Source organism: Oryctolagus cuniculus, chromosome 16, assembly GCF_051225735.1.
Source record: "Oryctolagus cuniculus isolate XC-2025 breed Fujian yellow rabbit chromosome 16, ASM5122573v1, whole genome shotgun sequence".
In the NCBI taxonomy this organism is placed as follows: Eukaryota; Metazoa; Chordata; class Mammalia; order Lagomorpha; family Leporidae; genus Oryctolagus; species Oryctolagus cuniculus.
The window spans coordinates 53,172,741-53,195,772 of NC_142882.1; the positions used below are offsets into that span (position 1 = coordinate 53,172,741).

The 23,032-nt window shown below is 48.9% G+C and overlaps 2 protein-coding genes across 11 annotated transcripts in view; both read right to left on the bottom strand.

Moving 5' to 3' along the window:
• GSDME (gasdermin E) overlaps positions 1-23,032 on the bottom strand; it is a 376,936-nt gene that overhangs the window by 173,705 nt on the left and 180,199 nt on the right. The window lies entirely within an intron of this gene.
• OSBPL3 (oxysterol binding protein like 3) overlaps positions 1-23,032 on the bottom strand; it is a 282,066-nt gene that overhangs the window by 78,831 nt on the left and 180,203 nt on the right. For all 10 annotated transcript variants that reach the window (XM_089315399.1, XM_051852838.3, XM_051852843.3 and 7 more), the window contains 3 exons: positions 5,641-5,757; positions 5,426-5,479; positions 4,781-4,894 (listed from right to left, as the gene is read on the bottom strand). In XM_089315399.1, the coding sequence (XP_089171525.1) occupies positions 4,781-4,894; positions 5,426-5,479; positions 5,641-5,757 (285 nt within the window). The remainder of the gene's footprint in view (positions 1-4,780; positions 4,895-5,425; positions 5,480-5,640; positions 5,758-23,032) is intronic.

Genomic DNA, 23,032 nt, shown 5'->3' on the forward strand with positions numbered 1-23,032 from the left:
CCTTTCTCTCTGAATCTTAGAGCATTTCCAGGTTCTCCAACCCCAGTCTCTGCTACCCATTCTGAAAAGATTAGCATCATGTTTCTTTCTCAATTCTTTTACAATTCTGCCTTTTCAGATCCATCTTCTCTGAACTGGAATGGATTAGTAAATTCTTCCTAAAACATTTAACCTTGCCTACCTTGTCTGACAAAGAATATCCTGCCAAGGAGTGTAGGTTAACGAACGTGAGGGTTTTGTAAAAGAACATTGCTCCCACTCTCAGAACAAAGAAGCCTGATCAAGCATTGCAGGGTTTTACATCTTCGTTTTTACGCTCACAAACACTTGGCCATTCTCTGCACAGAGAGTACCTAGCAATTGTTAATTTCCATCAGGAGTAACTTTTATTAGAAAATATTTTAAATGTTCATAAAAATAAAAATGTAACAAGTGCATAAAACATATCACATATTTTTCTTATTTTTTTAAGATTTATTTATTTTTTTATTTGAAAGGTAGAATTAGAGAGAGAGGGAGAGGTCTTCCATTTGCTGGTTCACTCCCCAAATGACAGCAACAGCCAGAGCTGGGCTAATCTGAAGCCAGGAGCCAGGAGCTTCCTCCAGGTCCCCTATATGGGTGCAGGGGCCCAAGCATTTGGGCCATCTTCTGCTGTTTTCCTAGGCCATTAGCAGGGAGCTGGATTGGAAGAGGAGCAGCTGGGACTCAAACCAGCTCCCACATGGGATGCCAGCACCACAGGTGGAGGTTTAACTTACTATACTACAATGCCAGCCCCCCACATATTTTTCTTAAAAGTCAGTATTTTTGTGTATCAGAGTGTATGAGGGTCCTCTTTCATGCAAAGGAGGCTACATCCCAGGACGACCCTCAACTAACCCCCATCAGCGTGGAGAATACTGGACTCACAAGGTACTCAGTTTCTTTCTATGCGTGTATACTTAGGATAAAGTTGGTAAGTCAGGCACAGTAAGGGATAACAACCCTTCTTGTTAATAAAATAGACAATGGTAACAATATGCCTTAATAAAAGCTGAATGAGCGTGTTCTCTCTCTCTCTCTCTCTCTCTCTCTCTCTCTCTCAAATTACTGCACTTTCATCTCCTCACTTAAGGGCTTCCCTTTGACATATACAAGGTGCATCAAAAAGTTTGGAAAAGTGGAGCTAAAAGATAAGTTTATTTTGGTGCAAAATAACTTAATTCATGCCTCATGCCCTTTTTTTTTTCTTAATACCTGTTTCCATAAACTTTCTAAACACCGTTTGTACTCATGGATTTATTTCTTTTGCATCAAGATAACCTTATCACTTGATTTCATTTTCCATGAATTTTTTGAAATATTCTTGTACAAAGTGCTACCATCACTCCTCTTACATTTTGAGTCCATTTTAAATTAAAGTAAAATGAGGTTGACTGAAACACAGGCACTCTGATACCCCTACAGCAGGTCTGACAAACGAGATGGCTACGAAGTACCTAACAGGTGAATACCATATACTGTGTAGGCACACAGGACAAAGGGCTATCCACACCCCCGGTGAGACAGGTCACCATGGCCTGAGATTTCACCACTCTACTAAGAACAGCATGCAATTTAAAACTGATGATCTGTTTACTTCTGGGATTTTCCTTTAATATTTGCATTCAATACTGACTAACTGTTGGGAGCCACTGTGCTGGGTTCCCTGTATAGGCCTTTGTTTAGATTAACCTTCAACTGTGTTCCAGTAAGGAGGATTCACTAGAAAATTCCATTTGTATAGCTCACTGATATGGTTAGTGCTTGGCCATCTGGCTTCAGTGCTCTCTCTCTTGTACCTTGATAAGCACGTCTGGTAGCTGCAAGACCTCGCTGTAACTCCCTTTGTCAAACTGATGCTGATTCCTGTGAAATTATTCCTTTGAACTATGTTGTAAGATGACCCCTGCTTACCCTCGACTTTTAAAATCCTTGCCTTGTACTATATAAGCTACCTCCTTCTCCAATAAAGTGAGACCTTGATCAGAGTACTGTCTTGGTCTCCCTTCTCGTGTCTGGTTTGTCTCTCCATTCAGGTCTGCCCTCCTCGTGTCCTAGTTGATTACCCCATGGGCCGGGGCAACTAACACCATGGAAAAGGATACGTGGGGGAACTACGGTACTAATATTTTCACAGAGAAAATGACAGATCTCTGTATATTAGGCCACAAAGACCTAGGAAGCTGCAATTTAAAATAACCCCAAAGATGCATGTACGACTGACTTCCAAGACGAAATCCAGGTCAAGCTTTACTAAGGACACAGCTCGGAACAGTGACGTGCCAGCAAATGGCAGCAGCGGCGTGCACTGAGAAACTGTTAGGTGGGCCCTTGTGTTGACCGGGTAAACACCAAGAAGACAGGTGCCACTGCATGTGTCACTTACAGGAAGAAAAGACTCACTTCTATTCGCCTCCCCTCAATTACGTTCCTGGAACGCACTGCATTTCCCAGCTGTGCTGGAGAGGAATTTTACAGGAATCTTCTCGGCACTGATCTATTTCCAGAAGCCCTTAAAGATCAGTGCCCAAGAATATATCCCGACTCGTCCTCTGCTGGTTAAACAAAGTGGAAGCATGGAAGGGCTTGTTGAATAACTGACCAGGGTGCGGTCCCAGCCCCTCGGGCCGCTCTGCCATGGTGGGTGGACAGCCACTTTCTCCTCTACGGCCGAGACCACTCATTTCTAGAAGAGAATGGCCGTGGATGGCCCGCATCTTACACTGACACTGCCTGACCCTGAGGCTCTGAACTGGAAGCCCCGAGCACCCGTACTCGCCCACAGTGGCTGTCACGGCTGACGGTCAGGAAAAGGAGCAGGACACCAAACAGCACACGAAGGGAACCCCACAGACAAGAAACTCTGCTAATCATGATCTTAAGTACGCCACCTATGTTAAGGCATTCTAATTCTTTAAAAGCTAGGAATTCAAAATTGCTTTTATTCCGTTAACTAGAATAGTGGATAGATAAGAACCTATTATTTCCTGACTCTGTCAAAACACAGAACTAAGAGCCACTGGAAGTACAGGCAGGAAATAATCTAAATTCTGGGGGAGACTGACCTTTGAGATGGGGGGTGGGGGAGGGGAGGGGAGGCGGGGCTAGTACGGCTTCCTAATTCCTCCTCTTAACGACCACAGGCTTTTCCCTCCTTTGCTTCCCACAGACTGTTCACAATCAGGGATGATTTTGCCCCCCAGGGGACTCTGGGGGATGGTCTGGAGATATTTCTGGTTGTCACCACTGGGGAAGGATGCTCTAGGGTCTAGTGGGAGAGGCCAGGGCCACTGCCCCACCATCCTACGATGCCCAGGGCAGTCCCCACAACAAGGCATTACCGAGCCCACGATTGGCAGCACCCAGACTGAGAAATCCGGCTTCTGCACCACTGAGCACACCCAGAGGGGCAGGGTTAGTCGGGCAGAGGGTGTGGATTTGTCCGTCTCGTCCATGCCACCAACCACACACGCATGTGTCAAGTCCGTGCTGCTGGGTCCACACACACACACACACACACACACACACCATGGACGGGACGGGGTAGGTTATGACACAGAGCTCGACCTTGTGCCTTCCTTTCCCTAACCGTCAGCCCTCATTCTCAATATCCCATGTAGTCTGCTCATGGAAGAAAAGAGTTTGAGCATTTTTTCAATGAATTTCTATCACTTGGGTACCACCTCATCGCTCAGGCACTGTTTATGTACAATAAGTAAACTTACCAAGTGTATTATGGGCCAGCCATTATGTCAAGTCTCCACATGCAGTCTGACAAGACTAGCATGCTCATTACTTTTCATTTTTTTAGGCAAAAAAAATGAGACTTTCAGTGATTAAATAATTTGCCAGAGTTCAAATGAGCAGGTAGCCATGTCAAGATGTGAACCAGGGGCCGGCGCTGTGGCATAGTGGGCCAAGCCTCCACCTACAGTGCCGACATCCCATATGGGTGTTGGTTCATATCCCAGCTGCTCCTCTTCCCAGCTCTCTGCTATGGCCTGAGACAAAGCAAAGCAGTAGAAGATGGCCCACGTGCTTGAGCCCTTGCACCCACATGGGAGACCCAGCAGAACCTCATGGCTTTGGATCAGCCCAGCTCCGGCCATTTGGGAAGTGAACCAGTGAATGAAAGACCATTCTCTGACTCCCCCTCTGTCTGTAACTCTATCTCTAAAATGAATAATAACAATCTTTAAAAAAAAAAAAAAGATGTGAACCAGATCTGGATCTCATTCTTCCTGCTTCTAATGATCTAGACCACCTGTAGGAGGGATTGCACAAGTATGCACAAGACAGTAAACAGCTGTGAGATGTACTCTCTGGAGACCCACACTTTCGGGGAAAACTTCCTAGGGGAAAACCTTTCACTAGAAGATGGAAACTTTAATGGAATCCCATACAGTTAGGTTCCCACAGACTAACCATTACACTGCATTTCAGGACACACGTTCTATGCTAGGGTAAATGGTTCTTCACCACAGATGGTACATCTGCCTGAAGAGGGCAGGGATGGACACACAAAGGGCGCTGGGGGAGAAGGGACGAGGCAGCAGGATGCTAAGCTTTTCAGCAGTGCATGGGACATCCTGCACATGCAGAACTATTGTGGCCAAACAGCAGTGGTGTCCATCAGAAACACGATGGCCATGAAGATCTTCACACGTTCACGCTGGCGGAACACCCACGGGCAGCGGTCCACGGGCAGCCGCTGACAACCCCTCCCGGCAGCCCCGAGGCCCGGGCGCAGCCTCACCTTCAGGTGGTAGATGTGCTCCTCGGTGTCCAGGTCGATGCATTTGGACGACTTCTTCACAGACATCACTGACAGACCCACATCAATGCAGCCGTGCAGCTTCTCCCTCTCCACCTGCAGGGCGCCAAGCGGCCGCTTGAGAACCACGGGGTTAAAGTGATATCCCAGGCGATCCCGTCCTCTCCCCTCTCCTTCCACATCCACCAGCAGTAAACACAAACGCTGCTGCTTGTCACGTCCCTGGTGTGTGCCGGTACACTGCACCCTCTTTCTCAATCCGTGGGATAGGAAGCACTCTCCCCATGCTACAGATGAGAAGACTGAGGATCGGGGGCATCAAGGAGAAAGCAGGTCACGCCACCAGCAAAGGTATCTTCTCCCAGCCAGTGAACCCCTGAGCACAACCTTGGGACCAAAACATTCTTTGGATACTCAGTGGGGTAGTGGAGGAGCCCCTGGCGCTCCACCTGGCAGGTGAGCTGAGTCCTTCTAGCACTCGGCACCAAGACACTGGGGAGCCAGCCCTGCTGTTCCCCCCAGAGAAGACAGGAGCCACCAAGGTTTCAGTTCAGTGAACAGAAGGGCTCAGATGGACACCAGCCTTTACAATTCCTCGTAGTACTTTGCACCAACAGGGACACTTACGTCAGTTTGGCTCTTGGCGTATTTCAAGATTCCTTTGTCCAGATAGAAGAACCTCTGGGGAAGAGAGGATGGCTCATTAAGACACTGCACTGAAATGCTGTCCCTCTCATCTCAAGTGTCGGCACCAAATGACAGGTCAGAGTCTCAGAGCCGGGTACACAAAAGGGTCTTGCAGGTAGATAGGAGCCAAAGGGAGGCCGGGGTCCATGTCTTACCTTGTGCCAGCCTTTTAAGGGCCATTTCCTCTTTTTCAGCAAAAATCCTTTCTGGATGGGCGGCTCCTGGGTGTAGGTCATCTCCCCCCTCAGGCCTTCCACCACTTCCCAGCTGTCCTGTTCCAACACAAGAGTTCATGTTCAACGTCACTCTTTCAGAAAACATAATGACGTTACGAAGCACTCCACGCTATCTGCAACTGCCTGGGAGGTGGCCAGCCTGGCTGGCTTGGCTGGGGAGAGGAAATGCAAATTTTTTTTTTTTTTTTTTTTTTTTTTTGACAGGCAGAGTGGACAGTGAGAGCGAGAGACAGAGAGAAAGGTCTTTTTTTATTTTTTTATTTTATTTTTTTTTTTTTGACAGGCAGAGTGGACAGTGAGAGAGAGAGACAGAGAGAAAGGTCTTCCTTTTGCCGCTGGTTCACCCTCCAATGGCCGCCGCTGCAGCCGGCGCACCGCGCTGATCCTGGCAGGAGCCAGGAGCCAGGTGCTTTTCCTGGTCTCCCATGGGGTGCAGGGCCCAAGCACCTGGGCCATCCTCCACTGCACTCCCTGGCCATAGCAGAGAGCTGGCCAGAAAGAGGGGCAACCGGGACAGAATCCGGCGCCCCAACCGGGACTAGAACCCGGTGTGCCGGCGCCGCAAGGTGGAGGATTAGCCTATTGAGCCACGGCGCCGGCTAGGAAATGCAAATTTAATTGCCGTTCAGCCCCTGCACTTTCTAGATGTAATGTGATCATGGAGTGACATCAAATTGGATTTTCTTGAAAGCTCTCCCTGGACCGGCACTTCGCTCTCCTTAGTGTCTGAACTCCCGCAACCACGGCCGAAAGGGAAGATTCTACTGCAAGTTCTGCTTTTGTTCACTTTGCCATCATGCAGTCATTGTTCACGCACTGCTGGGCTTCATCCGAAGGCTAACCGAACACTACCAATTTCAGGTCAGAAGTTGTGTGTGTGTGTGTGTGTGCGCGGGTGAGGGTTGGTTTAAGAATTAGCTGAGGGGCTGGTGCTGTAGTGCAGCATGTCAAGCAGCTGCCTGCAGCGCCACCACCCCATCCATACAGGTGCCGGTTCAAGTCCCGGCTGCTCCACTTCTGATCCGGCTCCCTGCTGATGCCTAGGGAAAGCAGCAGAGATGGCTCAAGTGCTTGGGTCCCTGCACCCACTTGGGAGACCGGGATGAAGATTCTGGCTCTTGGCTTCGATCTGGCCCAGCCTTGGCTGTTGTAGTCATTTGGGAAGTGAAACATCAGATGGAAGATCTCTCTCTCTTTCTCTGCCTCTGCCTCTCCCTCTCTGTAAGTCTGCTTTTCAAATAAATAAATAAATCTTTAAAAAAAAAAAGAATTAGCTGAAAAATATGAGAGTGGATACAAGGGAATAAACACGAAACATGACAGCTAGATCAAAATAGTGAGTTAGCTAAAGATTAATATCTTCACATTTTAGGTATTTAAACTTCAGAAATCTTGAAGCATCAGAGAATGGTTGTATAGCAAGTATTTTCATCCTCTTTGTCCAGAAAATTCCATTCCTCCATCCCTTTTTTGGGTTTCAAAAATTTTTCTCCTTTGGCCAGCTATTATTCTACTAAACTGTGCCCAGTTTTGAAAAGAAAAAAACAGTTATTACAATTAATCTTCCCTTATTGGCCATTTTGGTCATTTCAACTGCTAAAGAATTTTAAAAGAAAAACATTAAATTTCTGAAAAGTTATTTCAGAGTGTCCAAAAATGCATAAACCCTTGCTAAACTACCTCCAGGATGAATCAAAATTGACAATCCTCCCATGATTGGGATAGTTGAGTTTTACTGTTATTATTTTTATATTTTTAATAAAAATTTATTTATTTATTTGAAACTCAGAGTTACAGAGAGAGAGAAGGAGAGACAGAGAGATCTTCTATCCACTGGTTCAGTTTCCATATGGCTGCAACAGCCAGGGCTGGGCCAGACTGAAGCCAGGAGCCAGGAGCTTCCTCCAGGTCTCCCACATGGGTACAGGGGCCCAAGTATTTGGGCCATCTTTCATTGCTTTTCCCTGGCCCATTAGCAAGGAGCTGGATCAGAAGTGGAGCAGCCAGGACTTGAACTGGCACCCATATGGGATGCCAGCATCACAGAGGCTTCACCTGCTACACCACAATGCCAACCCCAATTATTTTTACATTTTTAATTGAGATATAACATATATGACATGTACACACCTTAAAACTACAACTCAATGACTATATACACACATATACACATATGCACCCAGAAACCTTCATCCAGATCAGATATATTTCCAACACGTGGTCATTAAATTTTGCAAATGTGTCATTCTGTCCAAAATTCCACGTTGACTAAGATGTTCTACCAAAAGGCTCCAGCCTCTAGGCAGGCAGAGCAGAGATCTGAAGTGCTAGGAGATACTTAGTCCAGGCCAGCAGCAGGGAGCCCTAAGTCCCCACACACAGTCTAATGAGGCCAGCACAGACCACACAGGGAGCCTTGGGAGGCCCTGACAGCTCCTATGCTGTCCTCAAGTTAACACCTGGGACTCACCTGGTAACAGGAACCCTTTCCCACTGTACAACTGAACTCGTTACACAGGTCCTCACAGACCTGCCTTCTGGGTGACTGCACCTTAACTTGAGTCAAAGGCACCCCAGAGTTTTGAAACATCATGGTGACGTGAAAGGACTTCCTCCATGGACAGAAGGAAAGCTTAGAAGAAAGGATCAGGTTTTAAATGAGAGAGCTCTTTTCCAGAAAGGTCGCGATGTTGAAGGCTATCTCTTTATGTCAATTATCACAACTATGCAAAGTCAGCTCTGCAGAAACTGGAGAGGGCACATGATTAAGAGATGGGAAGGACACTTCCCTCAGAAAATCAGTCCTCAACAGTTAAAGTGGTTTACCTGTCTAAGCGTTAATGCATCTTCAAGGTCCTCAAGTCTGAAAGTCCAATCCACCTCCCCCAGAGCAAACTGCCAGCCGCCCGAAGACTCCATCAGCATCCCACCCTCTCTTTTCTGTGCTCAGCACTTGTAACATAGATGAGTATTCCCAGCCCTGCAACAGGTTCCCTGAGCATTCATAGGGTCTGCTTTACTTCTGATTTTCTCACAAGCCCCCAGCTGCTGCCCTGATAACAGTGTGCACCTGACTGGCCAACAAAGACGCTTTGTCTTAGGATAAGGCTGCGCACAGAATTATGGCCTTGGGACATTATAATCTAGCATGCCTTTGAAGTGCGCCTGGTATCTTTAGGACAAATCGCTGTTGACAAATTAGCTACAGCACACCCTATTTGTGAATCACGGGATGTGTGTGGGTGTCACTAAAGGAAAAGTCCAAGGCTCGAGATGCTTGGGTTTGGGAGCTTGCCCTTTGGGTTTATTTGCTTAAAGACTCCCCAGCAGAAGGCAGCCTGCAGCGTGCTAATACTGAACAATCAGGCACATCGGCTGGGCCCGCTCCACTGTGTGCAAGGCAAATGCCAGGAGGGATTAGCTGCGACTGTGCACTTCACCAACCGGGAAAGGAGAAAGGCTGGGCTGCGAGCAGACCAAGAGTTTAAAGGGAGACAAGAATTAAACTTCAAAACTGTTTCATGTTAGAACGAGATGGCTCCCAACCATCGCAGACCCAGAACGTGGACGCCTATCAATGAGCCAAGGTAGACTGGATCTGTTGGCCCCTAACATAATAAGCCAAAAAGGGTTTGCATTCTTTGCCCCCTATAAATTATCTGTCTTTCTCATTTTATCCCCTACCAGGGCTCACGATTTGAAATGGTGAGCAGGTTGGAAAAGTGAGAGCTAACCATTTGGGAGAACGACGGCTCCCCTGGATGGAAGAAAGCTATACAGCCAGCTCCTCTCCTGGGCACGGCATCCAGGTCCTCCCACGTCTGCCACCAGCCGCGAGTTATGTGACTCAAACCTAACAGCCAACGTCACCCAGGCCGCTGGTTCCCGCTGGGATGGGGCTGCTCCCTCAGAGCTGGGGGTACAGGGATGCCTCTGGCCGTCACAGTGTGTGTGTGGGGGGGGGTCCTCTGGCATCGCACGGACAGGAGGCAGGAATGCCAGGTGTCCCACATCCCCGAGAGGCTTTGCAAAGTGCCATCAGACATTTTTGTAAGTGAAAATCTGCTTAAAATGACTTGAAGGTGGCACTGACCTCGGTGTCACACGTATAATGAGGATGTCTGCATGGTTTGTATACACTGTCAGTTCTCAGGAATGAAAGTAACTTAATAACTAAGAGAAGACTATGCACCCTGTTCTTTTTTGAACTTCACCAATGTCACCCACCCCTGGAGAGAACATCACAAATGGCCTTGCCACTTGAGTTATTAACACAACGTGCCTACATCATCTGGTCAGTAACTGTCACTCACATTCTGCCCAACTACTCCACTATGTCTTCTGGTGTAGTCATGTCTGGGCATTTACATAATAAAATGTGTATTTAAAATATTTATTTACTTATTTTTATTTGAAAGGCAAAGAAATTCAGGGGGAGGGGAGAGAGAGACAGACAGACAGATACAGAGAGTTCTTCCACCCTCTGGCTCACTCCCCAAGTGTTTACAACAGCCGGGAGAAGGACTAGCACAGAATCAGGAGCCTGAAACTCCGCCCAGGTCTCCTGTGCGGATGGCAGGGACTCAGGTACTTGGGCCATCACTGCTGCCTTGCAGGATGCACATTAGCAAGAAGCTGGGAAAGGGGGCAAAACCAGGACTAAAACCCAGGCTCTCCAGAGGGGAGGCGGGCATCGTAAGCTGCATTTTAACCACTGCACTGAAAGCCTGCCCCTAGCACATTTTAATGTTAACCACATTCTTTGAATTTTCCTTTAAAGTTTGATATTTTCAAAATTATGTATGCAAACACATAAATTTAGCAACTTTCATTCAGACACAGTAAAAGGGGTCTTCAAATATCGCTGAGAGTAAGGGATGCTGGTTAAGGGGAGGATGAGGTTAAGAAGGGAGGAACCTGGCACAGATGCTGTGTATCACTGGGAGAAAGAAAACGTGCCCAGGGCCTGGCGCGTGTGAAGTCACTCTGAAAATTGCAAGGGCTTTGGTATCTTCCTACAGGTAGGCTTTCGTGGTTCCACCTTCAACACGTCTGTGAGCCATGGCTCTTCCCGACTCTCCAGTCAGCACCTGAACCAGGCTGAGTGGAGCGAGTCTAGAAACTGTAGATCTGAAATGCTCCAAAATTCAAACATTTTGAGTGCCAACATGAGGCCACGAGTGGAAAATTCCACACACTTGGAATAGGTAAGAGGTCTCAGTCAAAACAGAGGGGCACTAAAAATATTGTTGAAAATTACCTCCAGGCTATGCACATAAGGTCTATATGAAACGTGTTCAGAGTTGGGTCTCATCCCTGATATATCTTAAGTTACATGTACAACAGATATTCCAAAACCAAAAAAAAAAAAAAAAAAAAATTCGGAACCCTGAAACACTTCTTGTCTGCAGCATTTGGGATGATAATCTGTCAGTGTGCTAAACACTATGCTTACATTATCACACTTGCTCCTTGCACAAGCCTACATGGTTGGACTTGTTAGTAGTCTTACTTCATGAATGCAGAAGTAGAAGACAGAATTACATAACGGGGCCAATGCTGTGGCGCAGCGGGTTAACACCCTGGCCTGAAGCACCGGCATCCCATATGGGTGCTGATTCAAAACCTGGCTGCTCCACTTCTGATCCAGCTCTCTGCTATGGCCTGGGAAAGCAGTAGAAGATGGCCCAAGTCCTTGGGCTCCTGCACCCATGTGAAAGACCTGGAAGAAGCTCCTGGCTCCTGCCTCCGGATTGGTGCAGCTCCAGCCATTGCAGGCATCTGGGGAGTGAACCAGCAGAGGGAAGACTTCTTTCTCTCTCTCTCTGCCTCTCCTCTCTGTGTAACTCTGACTTTCAAATAAATCAATCAATCTTTTTTTAAAAAAGAATTACACATCTTCCCAATGTTATGATTCTACTGGTTGGCAAGGCCACCTGACAGTAGAAATTATATACAATGTTTTCTTATTTGTGACAGAGAGGAGAGAGAGAGAGAGAGAGACAGAGACAGAGACAAAGAACCAGACACATGGAGCTCCCATTTGCTGGTTCACTCCCCAAATGCCCACACCAGCCAGGACGTGGCCAGGCCAAAGCTCGATCCGGGTCTCCCACGTGGGTGGCAGGGACCCAAGCACTCAGACTGTTTTCTGTCGCCTTCCCAGTCTCAGGAGCAGGGAGCTGGATGGGAAGTGGAGCAGCAGACTCAACCAGTGCTCCAACATGGGATCCTGGCATCCTAAGTGGTGGCTTACAGTGTGGCTGTGCCACAGTGTTGGCCCCTCTGAGTTTTTATAACATGCATTTTTCATGAACTTTGTGAATATCCCTTGTATGCATGAATTTCAAGACATTTTTGTACAGAATCAACTATCTTTTAGTTTCACTTTCCACAAACTTTTTGAAGCACCCTTAAACCTACTCAATGAGCCAGAGGAGCAAGGGGTATAACAGGGCTTTCTGTAGGATTCTCTTGCTCAGTAGGGTGGAGGTAGATAACCATAAGGTACTGTGTACTTCCCTATTTTAAAAAATTAGAAGATGGGATCTTTAGATGTTCTCACCAAGGAGAAGCAGTGAATGCTTGAAAGGATAAATATATTAACCTGAGTGGATGTTGCATAATATATACATATAATGAAATAGCATGAGGCCGGCGCCGTGGCTCAACAGGCTAATCCTCTGCCTTGCGGCGCCGGCACACCGGGTTCTAGTCCCAGTCGGGGCGCCAGATTCTGTCCGGGTTGCCCCTCTTCCAGGCCAGCTCTCTGCTGTGGCCCGGGAAGGCAGTGGAGGATGGCCCAGGTGCTTGGGCCCTGCACCCCATGGGAGACCAGGAGAAGCACCTGGCTCCTGCCTTCGGATCAGCGCGGTGCACCGGCTGCAGCGCACCGGCCGCAGCAGCCATTGGAGGGTGAACCAACGGCAAAGGAGGACCTTTCTCTCTGTCTCTCTCTCTCACTATCCACTCTGCCTGCCAAAATAAATAAATAAATAAATAAATAAATTTTATAAAGGGCTTTACAGAACCCTCAGGGGTTAGAATTTTTTTTTTAAGTTTTATTTATTTATTTAAAAGGCAGAGCAGCAGCAGACACACACACACAGAGAGAGAAAGAGAGAGGTATTCCTTCCATTGATTTGCTCCCCAAATGGCTTCATGAGCTAGGGCTAGGCCAGGCTGAAGTTGGGAGCCAGGAAATCCATCCGGGTCTCCCACATGAGTGGCAAGGGCTCAGGCATTTGGACCATGTCCCACTGGCTTCCCAGGTGCATTAGCAGGGAGCTGGATCAGAAGTGGTACAACCAGAGCTCAAATCAACACTCCAATATGGGATGCCAGCATTGCATGTCAAGCGGCTGCATGACACTGGCCCTGTGGGGCAGAACTTTAACACTGTGTCCTTGATGAGAATGAAATGGCACTCAGGACAGAAAAGAAAATAGGAACGCTGGTTTCTTTTGGCACAAAAGACCAGGTCTGAGGGAGTGGTCCCTGCTGTCATCCACATACCTGGAGACAGGGGAGCAGGGCGAGCCCTTTGAGCTGAAGACCCTGACCGACACAGCAGAGGTGGACTTGGGCTCCTGAAGAGCCAACTCAGCCCACACGATGGGACCAAAGGTCACCGAGAGGAAGAGATGGGGAGAAAAAGACGACGGGGCTCGGGAAAGTGGCTTCCTGGGGTTTTTGCTTGAGTTTAATTGAAGACCGTCTGGCACTGGCATCTGGCATTAAATTTGGTCTGTTTTTTCTGAATGTCTCAAAAGTACCCAAAATAGAAAGCTGCTTTGTGGTTGGAAAGGCAACTAAGCGTTTCTTCCCTTCCTCCTCGTGGGCTGGCCAAGCGCATTTCCATATTGCTGAGTGCACGCATTGAAAGCGCTTCCCTCCAGCACAGCTGTCTGCACCGCGCACGTCTCTCACACGCAGAATTTCAGTCCCTGTCCTGGCAGTGATGCTGGACATGGGAAATGATTGAAGCTTTCACTCTTCCTGCAGAAGGAAGCGCTGTGGCCACCCCAACTGGACGGCTGCAGTGAGCCGTTCTCATGACAGTCTTGTAAAAATCACCAGGCAACACCCAGCATGAAATTTAGCTGAGCATAACTCAAGCTGTTGTTAGTGATTTCAAAGGCATCCATGACCTCCTAAAGGATCCTCACTGTTACCTGTCCTGATTATACTACAGATACACGGGAATATTTATCACCAGATTCCCAGGTAGTAGAATGACAACCTTGGGGTCGGAGCAATTCTGCACTTTATTTCAGTCACTGAGGGTGGTAGCCGTAGCTTTGGGTTAAACGTTTCTTTCTCAGCTAAGATTTGTTGAGCCCCTGCAGGTCTGATAGCAATAGCAATTTACAAAAAAAAAAAAAAAAGTGAGTTGGGGAGCAGTGACGTAGAAGGTCAAATTCGAAACTTCTTAAACTGTAACGTTCATACCAACCAGGTGGAGACCTTGGCGGGAAGGCCCGAGACTCTGCACCTGCTACTGCTGGACCACAGTCCACTGAGAGTAGCCATGTTCAAGAAGACTGGGCTGTTTGGAAGAACCGAGATCTGATTTGACAGATCCAAGGGCAGAACCAGTTCTGCACAAAGGACCCACGCCGGATCAATGATTAGCTCAGTGAAGAATGACAAAAATGGTATGGCTGCTCTGTGCAAGAGCGGACCCAACATCTTCCAACACAGGTTCAAACAGGAGCATTACCTTCAGTGTAGGAGCCACTGACTTGCAGATCTGCCTGAGCAGATTAGAGAAAAAGAAGCCACGTGGAGAGGAGCCATCGCCTGCCAGTGGTCTCTGTCCTTTCCCGCCCTGCACACACAGAAGTGTGCCTTGCCAATCCTGGGCCAGGGCTGGGGAAGCGAGCACCTAGGTGTCCAGGCCCCTGCATTCGTCAGGTCTGCCTAGCTGGCCAGGCCACACACACCAAAACTGCTGGAGCCCAGCCAAGTGGAGCTCAAGACGATGGTAGAATGCACACCCAGTCTCAGCTAACACTGACGAGGTAAGTGTGTGTGTTGGGGGGATGACCCCCATGGGAGCTGTTGGCGGCTGCACCTGAGGTCACACCCATCGTGGCTTTCCAAGTGCACTGACCGTGGATGGATTCATAATTAGAACCATTTTAATAAAAACCTTTAACGCACAGGAGTGTTGGTGGCTCATGCAGCATCTGTGGCACGGTTTAAGGTCCTCATACATATTTAGAGGTCATTAATATTTGTTGAAGATGAAGGTTATTTCAAAAACTTCATGGAAAACAGTATTAAAAGATACTCAATGCAGATGCAAAAAATTTGGCATCTCTCACATAATTTTATCATGCATTTTCCACCAAGCTTTTGAAGGTCCTTCATATTCTCCTAATTCAGGGATGGGGAATGCCCAACCCTCGGGCTGTATAAAGCCCACAGAATCATCAGGTCTAACCCTGTCAAGGCAATCACAGGCAGCACTCCAAATCCAATAAATCTAAAGCAGGCTTATTTTCAAGTCAATCATTTTGTATGGCCCGCAAAGGATGTTATAGATATCCAGATGGGGCTGGCGCTGTGGTGTAGCGGGTAAAGCCGCCGTCTGCATTGCCAGCATTCCATATGGGTGCTGGTTCAAGTCCCAACTGCTCCACTTCCGATCCAGCTCTCTGCTACGGCCTGGGAAAGCGGTGGCAGATGGCCCAAGTCCTTTGGGTCTCCCACAAGGCTACAGGGGCCCAGAAGAAGCTCCTGGTTCCTGGCTTTGGATCGGCACATCTCCGGCTGTTGCAGCCAACTGGGGAGTGAACCAGCAGATAGAAGACCTCTCTCTGTCTCTCCCTCTCTGTCTTTGCCTCTCTGCATAGCTCTTTCAAATAAGAATGTCCCCACCCCTGCAGTTCTATCAGGCAACTGCAGGCCATGAGCAGCATTCTTTTGGCACTGTTCTCTGCACACAATGCTCCGCTCTGCAGGTGTGACCACCAGGGTGACCCCCAACCACAGATGTCACCCACCCAGTCCAGGCCATTTGCATGTTTCAATCATGGTAGCGATGACAGTGGTGAAAGTAACCATTGGCACTTACTGAACAGCAGATGACCCTCGAAGTGATTCCATACTCGAAGTCCTAGTATACCTACTCTGCAGCTAGGACATGGGAGCTCCAAAGCAGTTGGACCAGATCAAACTGCCATGCAGTGGAACCCAAGGGTGGACTAAGGCTGGAGAGTTGCCCAGGGTCTCAGTCCAACGTCAAAGAATAAATAACCTCGGGGTTGGATCCGTTGCAGCCCAGGTCATGATTGACTTCTCCTTAATGGGGTTGTCCTTACTCAGCGTTCGAAGGGCAGTATCAGCCCATTGGCTGGCCTCAAGGTGTTGATATGCATTGAAAAGAAAGAGACATCACCAGGTCAGATATTTCTAAATGCCCAAATGGAAGATTTAGGGGCTGGCATTGTGGTGCAATGGGTTAGGCCACTGCTTACAACAAGGGCATCTCATATCAGAGTGCCAGTTGGAGTGGCTGCTCCACTTCTGATCTAGCTTCCTGCCAAATGCACCTCGGAAGGCAGCAGATGATGACCCAGGTACTTGGGCCCCTGCCACTCACGTGGGAGCCCCAGATGGAGCTACTGGCTCTTGGCTTTAGCCTGGTCTGGCCCTGGTTGCTGCAGCCATTTGGGGAATGAACCAGTGGATAGAAGATCTCTCTCTCACTCTATCAAACAAGTAAACCTTTTTAAAAGGGGGTGCCATTGCACCCATGTGGGAGACCCAGAGGAAGCTCCTGGCTTCTGGCTTTGGATGGGGACAGCTCCAGCTGTTGTGGTCAATTGGGGAGTGAATCAGCAGAGGGAAGACTCCTCCCTCCCTCCCTCCCTCTGCCTCTCCTCTCTCTAACTCTGACTTTCAAATAAATAAATAAATCTTTAAAAAAATGTGGGGGGCACTATTCAAGGTATCTCTTTGGCCGGTGCTGTGGCTCACTTGGCTAATCCTCCGCCTGTGGCGCCGGCACTCCGGGTTCTAGTCCCGGTTGGGGCGCCGGATTCTGTCCCGGTTGCCCCTCTTCCAGGCCAGCTCTCTGCTGTGGCCCGGGAGTGCAGTGGAGGATGGCCCAGGTCCTTGGGCCCTGCACCCCATGGGAGACCAGGAGGAGGCACCTGGCTCCTGGCTTCTGATCGGCGCAGCGCATCGGCCATGGCGGCCATTTGGGGAGTGAACCAATGGAAGGAAGACCTTTCTCTCTGTCTCTCTCACTGTCTATAACTCTGTGTCTCTCTCTAACTCTGCCTGGCAAAAAAAGAAAAAAAAAGAAAAGAAAAGAAAAAGAAATAGAAATAGAAAGGGGGGGCACTATTCAAAGAAACCTGGGGCAGGAGCTCAGGCAGACACGCCACCAATGGCTCCATCTGCCTTAGCCAGGACTAGGGGCCGCAGCTGGGACTCAGAGGAAAATTGATGCAGGGCAGGAAGCAGAGTGCGTTCATTTCCCAAGGCTATCCTGATAAATTATCACCAACTTCGTGACTCAACACCACTGAAATGGATTCTCAAACAGTTCCGAAAGCCAGAATCAACCTTGGAGGCACTGGCAGGGCCTGCCCTCTGCAGAGGCTCCCGGGGAGACCTGCGATGCCTCTGCCAGTTTCTGGGGCTGTCGGCGCCGTGGGGCCTTCCCTGCCTTGCATCACTGCAGCTGCATCACTGCCGTCTCTGCCTCCCCCTTCACAGCCCCTCCCCCCGCCGTGTATTTCTTATAAGGACTAAGGACAGTGAATTTGGGGGCCCCAGGATAATCCGGGATGGTCTCCTCATCCCAGGATAATTAAATGAATGACACCTGCCAAGGCCCTTTTCCTAAATAAGGTGACGCAGTTCTGAGGGTCAGCAGGCAGATGTATGTTGCAGTGAGCCACCATGCAGCCCACCACACGGGGCAAGTGAGACCACCGGGCTGGAACGAGCCAGGAGTGTGGGTTCCCCAGGGGGAGGAACAGAGAGCAGGTGCTTTTAGCTGGGACACGGGCTTGTGAGCAGGTGCAGGAGACGCATGACTGGACCCGACGGTGGGCCAGGGGTGACAGATCCTACAGGGGTAGGATCACCCTACCCTACTCATTTCAGGGAAGCCTCCCGTTCACCTCTGTCCTACTCTCACACTGTCCTGCCTGAGCCTTCAGTACTTGAACTTCAGCAAGTGACGGAAGTAGACTTTCTCCCCTCCAGGAAACAGGTTCTGAGTTCAGTTCATCTTGGCCTCCAGAGCTTCTCAAGAACATTCCAGCAACTGCACAACAGCTAAGTCACGCTGCCAACCAAAGCCTCTGGGTCAGGGCACAGTCTCCCTGGGTCCTACACAGGGGCCACCGCCCACCATGAAAAAATACCCTGTTTGCTTAAGGCCCCTCGCTAGCTTTCATCCAGGTGGGATTTCTCAGGCGCACCCTGATGTGTCTGCTCTGCTTCTCGGGCGGCAGCTGCAGAGCAGCTGCTCCAGTGACTTCCAGCGTCTGTGAGTTCAGCACGTGAGACGGAGCCGGCAGTCTGTCACCTGCGGCCACGGAGAAGGACAAAGCCACCCTCCTCAACCTCCTTCCATCCCACACCTTCCTTCCTTGCTTAGACCTGAGAAGCCCTGACACCCCGAATGTGCCTCTTTAGCTGACTCTTCCAACATCAAATCTCCCTTTCTTCCCTTTTTTTCCTCCCTGCCTCCCTCCAACTTCCTCAGACGAGAAAAATGCTGCGAATCGAGTCCTCTTCCTCCACTCTTCCTGCCTTCAGGATGTAACATCACAACCAGCGCACCGCCAAAAGGTCGGCTATTAGGAGATCGGGACTCCAGATAAATAAGACAGAAATGTATTGCTAATTATTTTTCTCTGTTGGCTCCACTAGAAAAAAAATCAGCTGCCGGCAAATAGCCTCCCCTGAGTGGCCTCAATCATCCATGTGCTCTTGACCTTGAACTCAGAGGTGTTTGCTGGCCGATGGAGGCTTGTTTCACACTCATTTGGACACAAGGCACCCAGAGCATGAACTAACTTCTGAGGACTCTCCAAACAGACAGTGACCTGGCCCCTCTCAGCGAGCTGGAGAAAACCTCCAGGTGATCTTTTCTTTCTGCGGTGTAGCAGATTAACACAGACCTCACGGGTTTGTTTCAAGACTCCAAAGGACCGTGCACAGGGTATTAGGAGCTGTAGAGACACAATGGGATGGCTTTAACTCCCGGGGTCCCAGAAGCCAGCGGTCTACCTCTGCCTTGTGCTCCCAGCCCCCTAAACACACGCAGCTGAATGGATGGCATAGGCAAGCCGTCACTTGCGGCACTGCGTGAGGAGGTGAACCACTGCTCGTGGGAGGTGAGCGGTTCATTTATCAAACACAGAGCATGTCCTACAAGCAGCTAGGCAAGCAATTCACACAACATCGTAAGACATCAAGGCTCAGACCGGACCTGCCTAAAGCCCAAGGGTGGATAAGAAGCCCGAGATTGAAATCCAGGCTGTCTGTCTCCAGAGCTGATGCTCGTTGCCTCTCATCTCCTGTGACAGCTGCTGGCTCGAACACGGCTTGTCCCCTCTGAAACGCATGCTGAAACATTTCCACTGCCGCTGCGGTGGTGGGAGAGGGGATTTTTTTTTTTTTTTTTTTTTTTTTTTTTTTTTTTTTGGCCAGGCAGAGTTAGACAGTGAGAGAGTGAGAGAGAGAGAGAGAGAGAGAAAGAGAGAGAGAGAGAAAGGGCTTCCTTCCATTGGTTCACCCCGCAAATGGCCGCCACAGCCAATGCGCTGCGCCCATCTGAAGCCAGGAGCCAGGTGCCTCCTCCTGGTCTCCCATGCGGGTGCAGGGCCCAAGGACTTAGGCCATCCTCCACTGCACTCCTGGGCCACAGCAGAGAGCTGGCCTGGAAGAGGAGCAACCGGGACAGAATCTGGCGCCCCAACCGGGACTAGAACCCGGAGTGCCAGTGCCACAGGCGGAGGATTAGCCTAGTGAGCCGCGGCGCTGGCCATGGAGAGGGGACTTTTAAGGGGTGATGAGAGGGCCAAGAGGGCCAAAGCCTTCCGTGCAGGAGTTATTCTCATGGGCGTGGGACAGGATGAGTCCCTGCAAGAGCGAGGCTGCTCCTCGTGCTACTCTTCTGCCTGTGCCTCCTTCCCATCAGCCCCCACCATGAGCTGAAGCAGCACGGGGCTCCCACCGTCAGCTGAGCAGGTGCCAGCCCCATGCTCTCGGACTCCCAGCCTCAATGTCAAGGGCTAAGATTTTCTTTACCCAGTCTCAGGTTTTTTGTTATAGCAACAGAAAACACCATCATACAACAATGTGACACAACCATGATGTTCTGAGTCCCTCCCCTTTGATGGGTTCATCTTACGATGCTGCCTCAGCCCATACTCACAAGTGTCTGTAAAGACATGACTTGGGGGCAGGTGCTGTGGTGCAGCTGGTTAGAGACACCGCCTGGGGCCAGTGCTGTGGTGTAGTGGGTAAAGCCACCGTCTGAAGTGCTGGCATCCCATTTGGGTGCCGGTTCAAGTCCCGGCTGCTCCACTTCCGATCCAGCTCTCTGCTATGGCCTGGGAAAGCAGTAGAGGATGGCCCAAGTCCTTGGGCCCTGCACCATGTGGGAGATGTGGAGGAAGCTCCAGGCTCCTGGCTTTGGATCATCCCAGCTCTAGCCATTGTGGCCACTTAGGGAGTGAACCAGTAGCCGGAAGACTTCTTTCTCTCTGTCTCTGCAACTCCATCTTTCAAATAAATAAATAAATCTCAAAAAAAAAAAAAAAAAAAAAAAAAAAAAGGTACAACAGGGTGGGTATTAGGGTACAGCAGAGTAAGCCGCTGCTTGGAACATCCACATCCCAAACCAGGGTCAGTTTGAATTCCAGCTCCTCTGCCCCTTTTTTTTTTTTTTTTTTTTTTAAGATTCATTTATTTATTTGAAAGGCAGACTTACAAAGAGGCAGAGGCAGACAGAAAGAAAGATCTTCCATCCAATGGTTCACTCTCCAATTCACTGCAACAGCCAGAGCTAGGCCAATCCAAAGCCAGGAGCTGGAGCTTCCTCCACATCTCCGACACGGGTGCAGGGCCCCATGGACTTGGGCCATCCTCTACTGCTTTCCCAGGCCATAGCAAAGAGCTGGATCAGAAGTGGAGCAGCTGGGACTCGAACCGGCACCCATATGGGATGTCAGCACTGCAGGCGGCAGCTTTACCCACTATGCCACAGTGCTTCTGCTCCTGATCCAGCTTCCTGGTAATATGCCTAAAAGGGCAGCAGAATTTTCCCAATTCCTTGGGTCTTGGCCATGCACGTGGGAGACCAGGATGAAGTTTCTGGCTCCTGGCCCAGCTCTGGCTATTGTGGGTATTGTGTGTGTGTGTGTGTGTGTGTGTGTGTGTGTGTGTGTGGTGAACCAGCAGATGGAAGACATCTCTGTTATCCCCCTCCCCCCATCTCTCTGCCACTTTGCCTTTCAAATAAACAAAATGTAAAAAAGATTAAAAACATGATGAATTGAGAGAAATAAATAGGATTAAGCAAATTACAAACACCTGCACATTACACCTTTGATTCACTTTTCCCTCTCAGCAAATTCTCCCCCTCCATGGGTTCTGGCACCAGGCCCAGCCAGGCTGGGCTCTCTGGGGTACAACAGCATCTAATCACCTGCTCAAATAAACTCTCTTCAGGTGACCCTGGGAGAGGACAGACACTGCCTTTGCTTAGCCTGGAGACAGCAGGGTGATGAGAGTGAGAAATAGAACTGCATGGAAACTTACCTAGTTCTAAATCTTTCCATCTCAGATTCCCTGCAATGGTGAGCGAAGCACCTGTCACTCCTTTTGGCAGGATTCACTTTCTGATTTCTGACTCATGCCAAACACTAATGACACATAATAGAATGCAGGCTGGGGGCCAGCACTGTGGCACAGCGAGTAAAGCCACTGCCTGCAGTGCCAGCATCCCATATGGGTACCGGTTCAAGTCCCAGCTGCTCCATTTCTGATCCAGCTCCTTGCTATGGCCTAGAATAGCAGCAGAAGATGGCTCAAGTCCTTAGGCCTCTGCACCTGCATAGGAGATTCGGAAGAAGCAGCTGGCTCCTGGCTTTGGATCGGCACAGCTCCGGCCATTGCAGCCATCTGGGGAGTGAATCAGTGGATGAAAGACCTCTCTCTTTCTCTCTGCCTCTCTGTAACTCTGCTTTTCAGATAAAAAAAAATAAATCTTTAAAAAAAAAAAAAAAAAGACTGCAGGCTATGCTCTCCTTCCAACCCCAACTTTCCCACCAGAGCTGCCTTCTTCCTGGTGATGGTCTGTGCACCTACCCTGTCCTCAGCTTCACATCTCCCTACCCAGGCTTTGCAGCAATTGGTTCTCTCTAGATAGTGGTGGAATAAATCAGACTCAGGGCTAGAGGACTCTTTCAATAAAGACAAAACATAGTCGTTCAGCTTTTTCTAGCTCCATTGGCTCTGAGATGTGTTATTTTGAAAGTTCCAGGAAGAAAGTGTAATGGGGCAGTGAGAAAAAGAGGAAATTAAAATTACTCATATTTTATAGGCTTTTAAATAACATCCTTCCCTCCACTTAGACATACGCCAACCCACTTAATGTTATCTGTAGAACTCTGAATAATAATCTTTCCATCTAACAAATGCATGCACGCTGGTCCATTCACTAATTCAACCCACACTTACTGACTGTGCTATCTTGGCTGCACCCTACCCACTATTTCATTTGCTTCTCATTTTGTCCTCCAAGAAAGCAAGCTCTATGAATACACATGGAGAGGGGTGCATCCACACAAAAATGCACAGTTCCTAGGTATTTTATATGAGTAGGTCTGGGATAGGAAGAACAAATTCAAGTTCAGTTCATGAAACAAGAGTAAGCACCAAACCAGTTCAAGGAACTTGGAGAAAGTTGGTGCGGGACTACAGAGACTCCCAATGTCACCTGGCAACAGTGGATGAAAATTTAGGTGAAAATGACTTTGGAAGACCCAATCCTTCCAGCAAGGTGGTGTTGCAGGTTTAGGCATTTAGTGCCCATCCCCACCATCACTCCCACTCCAAACCCAGCAAAAATATACAGTCACAAATAAGGGTTCTTCTGTGTCTGTATGATAAAACAAAACCAAGATTAAATATTCTAAACAGAATGTGATATGCACACACATGTACATATCCACACACAGGAATACTACTCAGCCTTGAAAAAGGAAATCCTGTCATTTGTGAGAACATGGATGACCCCAGAGGATATCATGCCAAGTGAAATAAGCCTGGC